This window comes from Chiloscyllium plagiosum, chromosome 22 (assembly GCF_004010195.1).
Source record: "Chiloscyllium plagiosum isolate BGI_BamShark_2017 chromosome 22, ASM401019v2, whole genome shotgun sequence".
Lineage (NCBI taxonomy): Eukaryota > Metazoa > Chordata > Chondrichthyes > Orectolobiformes > Hemiscylliidae > Chiloscyllium > Chiloscyllium plagiosum.
Genome location: NC_057731.1, coordinates 43321659 through 43329416, shown reverse-complemented (window position 1 = coordinate 43329416; position 7758 = coordinate 43321659). Strand labels below are relative to the sequence as shown.

Here is a 7758-nt window from a genome sequence, read left to right as displayed (position 1 = left end):
CAGCATCCAAGGAACAGGAGAATCGACGTTTTGGGCATAAGCCCTTCTTCAGGAATGAGGAAAGTGTGTCCAGCAGGCTAAGATAAAAGGTAGGGAGGAGGGACTTGGGGGAGGGGCTTTGGAAATGCGATAGGTGGAGGGAGGTCAAGGTGAGGGTGATAGGCCGGAGTGGGGTGGGGGTGGAGAGGTCAGGAAGAAGATTGCAGGTAAGGAAGGCGGTGCTGAGACATGGTGGGGGGAGGGGAAATGAGGAAACTGGAGAAGTCTGAGTTCAATTCAGTTTCCTCATTTCCCCTCCCCCCACCTTGTCTCAGTCAAATCCCTCGAACTCAGCACCGCCTTCCTAATCTGCAATCTTCTTCCTGACCTCTCCGCCCCCACCCCACTCCGGCCTATCACCCTCACCTTGACCTCCTTCCACCTATCGCATTTCCAAAGCCCCTCCCCCAAGTCCCTCCTCCCTACCTTTTATCTTAGCCTGCTGGACACACTTTCCTCATTCCTGAAGAAGGGCTTATGCCCGAAACGTCGATTCTCCTGTTCCTTGGATGCTGCCTGACCTGCTGCGCTTTTCCAGCAATACATTTTCAGTACAAGAGTTGGCAGGTCATGTTACAGTTGTATAGGACTTTGGTTCGGCCACATTTGGAATACTGCATACAGTTCTGGTCGCCACATTACCAAAAGGATGTCGATGCATTGGACAGGGTGCAGAGGAGGTTCACCAGGATGTTGCCTAGTATAGAGGGTGCTAGCTATGAGGAGAGGTTGAGTAGATTAGGATTATTTTCATTGGAAAGGAGGAGATTGAGGGGGCACCTGATTGAGGCCTAAAAATCATGAGACATATAGGCAGGGTGGATAACAAGAAACATTTTCCCGGAGTGGAAGACTCAATATCTAGAAGTCATAAATTCAAAGTGAGGGGGAAAAGTTTAGGGGAGATATACGTGGAAAGTTCTTCATACAGAGTGTGGTGGGTGTCTGGAATGCATTGCCAGCGCAGGTGGTAAGTGCACGAATACATTTAAAATGTATCTAGACAGATACATGAATGGGCAGGGAGCAAAGGGATACAGATCCTTAGAAAATGGGTGGCAGATTTAGATAGAGGATATGGATCGGCACAGGCTTGGAGGGCCGAATGACCTGTTCCTGTGCTTTGTTCTTTATTTGGTAGAACCAGTGGGTTTTTGAGACAACTCAGTCATAATCTGCTGTATTTGTGCTATATTAGGCAAACACTGTACACGCAGGTGGCAAGGAGTATGTTGTTCCAGAGGATTTGGACACTTAAAAAAGAAATATTTGCAGGGCTATAGGGCAAGAACTAAGCAGTGGGTCAAATTGGATAGCTCAAAGAAGCAGCACAGGTATGAAGAATTGAATGCTTCCCCTCCCTCTTCTGTCACACCTTCTGTGTTGTATCATTCTGGGACAAACCAAAAGTAGTATGTTATAAATGCCATGCTATGTCTTTCAGAAGCATCTGAAAATGCATCATATTGCAGCAAGTAAAACTGCAAATATGCCAGCTTATTTTGCAAGATCCATCAAATAGGTTAGTGTATGAAAGATAATAGAGACCTATGGGAACAAGGTAGGAAGAGCCAAAGATTCTCCGCTGTAGATCTAGTATTAGGTAATTTAGTCATTGACTTGAAAGGAATGTTGGTAAGGCTACCAGAGAACTCTACTTTTTTGTTGGACAGTGTTCAATGGGTTAAAGCTTAGCTGAAACAAAACTGCAAGGAGTCTACACCAGAAACTCATTAAATTTAAGAAGTATTTAGATGTACACTTGCAATGCCAAGGCATATAAGGCTCTTGGCAAAGTGCTGAAAAATGTTTGTATAATTAGGTCGTTGTTTTTGACTGGCATAGACTCAAAGGGCAGAAGGGCATATTTCTGTGCTGTAGATTTCTATGATATCTGCACAGTAGCAGCGATGAGCAATTAAACACAGTACTACTCAAAAGAAAGTCAATCAATGTTACACACAGAAGTACTGGAGTGAAGCTTGAACATGTATAAATTCAAAAGTCTGCACCACAGATATGCAATGGAAACAGACAATGTTTATATAATATAGATGTCAGAAAGAAATGCATGGTAATTAACAAGATCAATTTAACTGATTAGGTTGTTCTCTTCCAATCAGACAGTCCCAGGTTGATGATGATTCAACAATAGGAATGTGGCATTTACCAATCAATGTTTGATTGTCAGCATCTCAATGGTAATATTAAACGGAGTCATCACCACACAGTTACTTGTCTCCACTTTCAGAGTGAGGGGCTATTCCATGCCAAGTTACTATCTCTACCCTGCCCTAAGTAAATCACAAAAAGAAAGGAATAAAGGTTGGAAGAAAAGTAGTGATAGCCATTCTCTGTCAACTTCTAGTTGGCATTTCCTGAAGTGGTTCAACTGGATTAGCAGTCCCTTTCCTTTCAACCAAGGATAGTGAGTCACAATAAACGTATCACCATTAAGGTGTAGCAGAAGGAGACTATTCAGCTCTGCTATTCAATGAGACCCTGTCTTATCTGATAATCCATGACTCTAATTTCCTGCCTTTTCTCCATAACCTTTGAATCCCCTACTAATTAAAAATAAGTCCAGCTCAGGCTTGAATATACTTAATGATGTTACCTCAACAATCTCCCACTAATGAATTCACAGATCCACTACTCTCAGAGAAGAAATTCCTCATTGCCTTAAATGTTTGACCCCTGAATCTGAGATTATACCCACTATTCCTAGACTATCTTAGAGATGAAACAATCTTTTCACACCTACCTTGTCAAGCCCCCCCTCTAAATTCCAATGAGTACAGGCCCAACCGACTCAATCTTTCCTCATAAACTATTCCTCCATACCAATGCCTAGAAGCCCTTCTCTGGATTACTTCCAATGCCAGTACAGCTTTCCTTAGGTAAGGAGTCCAAAACTGTTCATTGTATTCCAGCTGTAGTCAGATTAGTGTCTTGTACAGTTTTAGCAAAATCTTCCTACTTGGTATATTCTTACTTCCTTTGAGATAAAAGTCAACATTCTATCTGTCTTCCCTACTACCCGCTGAACTAGAATGCAAGCTATTTGCAATTCCCAAATAACCCAAACTGAACCCCAAAACTCCAAGGGAGATGCTAATTTTTCTTTATCCATTAGCGCCAGTTGAATCCGAACAAGATACTCGCAATCGTTTCAGGGACTTAATGCAGCACAACCGTCTGATGGAACTGAATCGATCCCAGGCCGAAGATATTGCTATTCTGAGAAGTGAGTTGGAAAGACAACGTATGAAGAGCTTTCCGATCCTGGCTGAAACAGAGCAATACTCCTACGCTTAAAGGCATTGGTTTTGAATAAGATAAATAGCAAAGAATTAAATATGTAATTTTCCAAATGAGACTTTAATATAGAAAACACAATCGTTTGGCTGGATTAATTTAAAATTTGTATTCATTAAAAATAAATGTTTTTCTCAGTGTGCAACTGTATATGAATATTGGCATAGAAGTGTCACCTGAATTATTCCACTTGTTTACTCCACCCTTATAAAAACCACACCAAAACACTAACTCTATTTCCCTCTCCACACAGTTCTCAACCCAATATATATTTCCAGTACTTGTTCTTATTTCAGGTTTGCAGAATCTGTAGTATTTTGCTTCTGAATTAGAATAGATTAAAAATCTATTATTTTGCCTATATTCCTCCTCTTCACAAAGTGCACGCAGAAGTTTTTGGCTGTTTATTGTTCCATCCTTGACAGGATAAGAGAATTAGTCCAGAGAACAAGGTGACAGAAAAGAACAAGCAAAACTCCATCTTCACTGTTTAATGACAAATTACAGCAGCATTAATGATGGCTGGAGACGGAATGGATAAGCCCATGGTGTTGTATCCTTCCTCAGTAAAGGAAACAGAGTAAACAACAACTTCAGGAGTTTAAAGGCACCATGTAATCCGGCAGAGCAAAGTCTTTACAACAAAACAATGTCTTCTCAAAAACTTACTGCAAAGTGCTGGCTAATGCCTTGTGAATAAGGCTGCTGATTTTCAGCATAGGAGTGATCATCTCATCCATCTGTGAAATCTTCCTCAAGTCTGCTGTAATGCAGGAGTCTATCCTCAATTGCCAGACTGTCTATCAGCTGGGTTAAAGTTGGTTTTGAATCACTGCAAAGGGCAATTTGAAGTTCATACAACAAGGTCTGGCTGCTCTTCCTCCATTTCTGTATCAGAGATCCCAGTTCTGCCAGGTTATTCTAGAATTTTGAAAAAAGGGAATTGTTGGTGATTGATTTAATTAATTCATGGATAGAATCTAACAGGTAAATACTCCAACCTGAGAGAGAACTTATGAATGTTTTAAGTTTGTGTAAATTTGTTTTAAAATTGTCATCCCTCCTCCGCGCACCCTCCCCCCACCACACACACACACACACACACACACACACACAGCGAATGCATGAGAACACAACCACTTGTAAATTCCCCTCCAAGTTACCCAAAATTCTTGCTTGGAACTATACTAACATTCCTTCAGTATCATTGGGTCAAAATCTTGGAATTCCCTTCCTAACAACATTGTGGGTCTATGGGTTGTGCATGGACTGCAGTGGTTTGAGAAGGACAACTGGACACAGGCAATAAAAATTCTACCCAATCAGCGATATCCACATCTCATGAGTGAATTAACAAATTGAATTAACTTTATTGTCATATGAACTCACGAGTACACTGAAAAGTTTACAACTTGCCACTTACGGCATGATCTTAGGTACCAAAGTCCCTAGATACAGATTCTTAAATACAAAGTCTTAGGGAACTAAGACTAACAGCTTCTAGCATGGAAGTCAAAGGAAGTGTCAGGAAAACACATGAAGGTCAGCTGGTAAACCAAAAACTGTAAAATGAAACCAGGGACAGAGGAAGGAAAGAAATAGAATCTGACTCAAGACATTTCACCATCTCATATACTGTAAAATACATGGGGGTAATTAGCAGTGGCTTGGTGAACATGATTCTCCCATAATATCCCAGGAATTCAACGTGGTAGGGACACAAGCACCAATACCAAACATCAGTGAAGCCCAGACCCAGCAGTGCATCACTGCAATTATTGGTCTTCATTCTGGAGCTGAGGGGTCAGAATTATATGGATTGAGATCCAGAATTGCTATTAAGTGGTATCAGCTATTTACCTTTGTTCTGTACATCTGAACCATTTTCAAACGACGGAGAAGTTCCTCTTTCTCTCTCACTTCTCTCTGTAATCGTTCTTTCTCCTCAAGAAGTTGCTGCTTTTCAGGGATTAGATTAGGGGACTTAGCAGAAGTCTGGATGTTCTGTTCAGCTGCATGCTGGACTCTCAGACAAGCTTCCTCCCGATCCACTGCACTTGTATCTGGCTGCTTATCCATCATCTTATTGCAAAGACTTTCTGTTTCTGTGATAACACCATTCTGAGCACAAGTATCAGGAATCTGGCTGCCACCAACCTCAGTGCCAGGGTCTGCATTTCCACCACCTTCACTCTGGCTGTCAATTTTTAATCGCTTTGGCACAACAAATGGAAAGTTAAAAGGACGCCGTGATTTCTTCAGCCGTTCTCGAAGACTGGCACTCAAAGGCTGTCAGAGTGAAACAACAAAATTAACGAGATTTGGCAGTTTGGGTTATAATCTGTTTAATTCTATAGAAATTGGTACAAAACAGAATGAATACCCTAAACTATACTTCAGTCAGTCACAGCTCTGTTAAGAACATTCACACATCAAGTAAGAAGCTCACAGATTTATGTCGTGGTCTACAGGCTGAAGCTCAAAATCCAGCCTTATGTGCCAAGTGTGGGGGGGGGGGGGGGGGGGCAGTGTGGTGTTGGGTTAATTAAGGGAGCACTGCAATGGAGGAGCAGGCTTGAAGGGTCAAATGGCATACTTCTATTCTTAATTTGTACATCTACATTAATCGTAAGGCACTAACACACGAGCATAAGGAAGAAGATAAAATGGAAGGATCTCGGCATGCTCTTGCTGCAATTATACAAGGCCTTGGGTGAGGCCACTCCTTGTGTACTGCGTGCAGTTTTAGTCTCCTAGTCTGAGGAAAGACATTCTTGCTATTGAGGGAATCCAGTGAAGGTTCACCAGACTGATCAACTGGGCTTGTATTCACTGGAATTTAGAAGAACGAGAATTGGGGTTTGTGAGATCTCATAGAAACATAAAAATCTGATTGGACTGGAAAGGTTAGATGCAGGAAGAGTGTTCCTAATGTTGGGGAAGTCCAGAACTAGGGGTCACAGTGAAAGAATAAAGGGTGAGTATTAGGGTCTGAGATGAGTAAGAATTTCTTCACTCAGTTGTGAACCTGTAGCATTCTCTACCACAGAACGCTTTTGGAGCCAGTTTGTTAGATATATTAAAGAGGGAGCTGGACATATTCCTTGATCCCTTTAGCCACAAGGGCCATGGAGAGAGAGTGGGAATGAGCGACTGAAATTGCATGATCCGCTACGATGTATTGAATGATGGTGCAGGCTCGATGGGCCAAATGGCCTACTCCTGCACCTATTTTCTATGTCTGTGCATTTCAAACTTTCTCTAATAGGGGAATGTTAGGGGAAACCCAGAGTCCTGATACTTCAACTGTAGCATGCTGCAGTGTAATCTGCACAAAGTGGTTGTGACACTGAAGTTGAACCCCCGATGCTACATAACAGACTCTCAAAGGTCAAGACCCTTTCAAATAGCTACTACAAATATTTATTCTATGTTCAGCACTCACTGTTTTTGCTGCCATGTTGCTGATAGTTGAGGTTTGAACACCTGATCCCAATTAGCCTGCTGTCAAAGAGCGACAAGGGGAACTGAAGTTCTCACACTTTATTTTTGGACTTGGTTCCTTCACCATCTAACAATGCAAAATAGATAAATGAAACTTCATTTGTAAAACAAAAATTTAGAAGCCTTTTCACACCCAGTGTTTTCTCTGAATCTTTCTGCTCTTTGATGACAAGGGTTGTTATTGCTGGGAACTGGAATCTAAAGCATTTTAGACCCCAATGTCAACACCAATGCTTCCTATACCAGGTACAGCACTGCAGCTGAGAATAAAGTTCCCTCACAATATCTGCTGTGACCATCTCAACTTTAAAAACTTGGTTTTACAATTGGCATTTCTCTGCTACTATCATTTGCAAGACCAGCATTTGTTGTCCATCTCCAGCTGCACAGTCGGAGGGTTGGTGTGAGGGAGCATTGCACTGTCGGGGGTCACTATTGATGAGTTGCCGCGCAGTCAGAGGGTCAGACCTGAGGGAGCGCCGCACCGTCAGAGGGACAGACCTGAGGGAGCGCCGCACAGTCAGAGGGTCAGACCTGAGGGAGCGCCGCACAGTCAGAGGGTCAGACCTAAGGGAGCGCCGCACAGTCAGAGGGTCAGACCTGAGGGAGCGCCGCACAGTCAGAGGGTCAGACCTGAGGGAGCGCCGCACAGTCAAGTCAGTCCTGAAGGAGCACCGCAGTCAGAGGGGCATTCATGAGGGAGTGCCGCACAGTCACAGGGTCAGTACTTAGGGAGCACTGCACTGTCACAGGGTCAGTACTTAGGGAGCGCTGCACTGTCACAGGGTCAGTACTTAGGGAGCACTGCACTGTCACAGGGTCAGTACTGAGGGAGTGCTGCACTGTCACAGGGGCAGTACCAAGGGAGTGCTGCACTGTCACAGGGGCAGTACATAG

The 7758-nt window shown here is 42.9% G+C and overlaps 2 protein-coding genes across 4 annotated transcripts in view; one reads left to right on the top strand and one right to left on the bottom strand.

The window, feature by feature from the left end:
- Window positions 1-3357, top strand: part of cfap43 (cilia and flagella associated protein 43) — a 120614-nt gene extending 117257 nt beyond the window's left edge. For all 3 annotated transcript variants that reach the window (XM_043712887.1, XM_043712886.1, XM_043712888.1), the window contains one exon: window positions 3176-3357. In XM_043712887.1, the coding sequence (XP_043568822.1) occupies window positions 3176-3357 (182 nt within the window). The remainder of the gene's footprint in view (window positions 1-3175) is intronic.
- An 85-nt stretch (window positions 3358-3442) lies between these two features.
- On the bottom strand, window positions 3443-6924 carry sfr1 (SWI5-dependent homologous recombination repair protein 1). The gene is made up of 3 exons (XM_043712890.1): window positions 6803-6924; window positions 5218-5646; window positions 3443-4278 (listed from the first exon to the last, which is right to left on the bottom strand). The coding sequence occupies exons 1-3, from the start codon at window positions 6815-6817 to the stop codon at window positions 4090-4092; spliced, it is 633 nt and encodes a 210-aa protein (XP_043568825.1). The 5' UTR covers window positions 6818-6924; the 3' UTR covers window positions 3443-4089.
- Window positions 6925-7758: the final 834 nt, after the last annotated feature.

Coding starts and splice junctions, on each gene's coding strand:
- sfr1 (XM_043712890.1), bottom strand. Junction 4,279..5,217: donor TTCAGATGTACAGAACAAAG/GTAAATAGCTGA, acceptor TCAAAATTCTAG/AATAACCTGGCAGAACTGGG.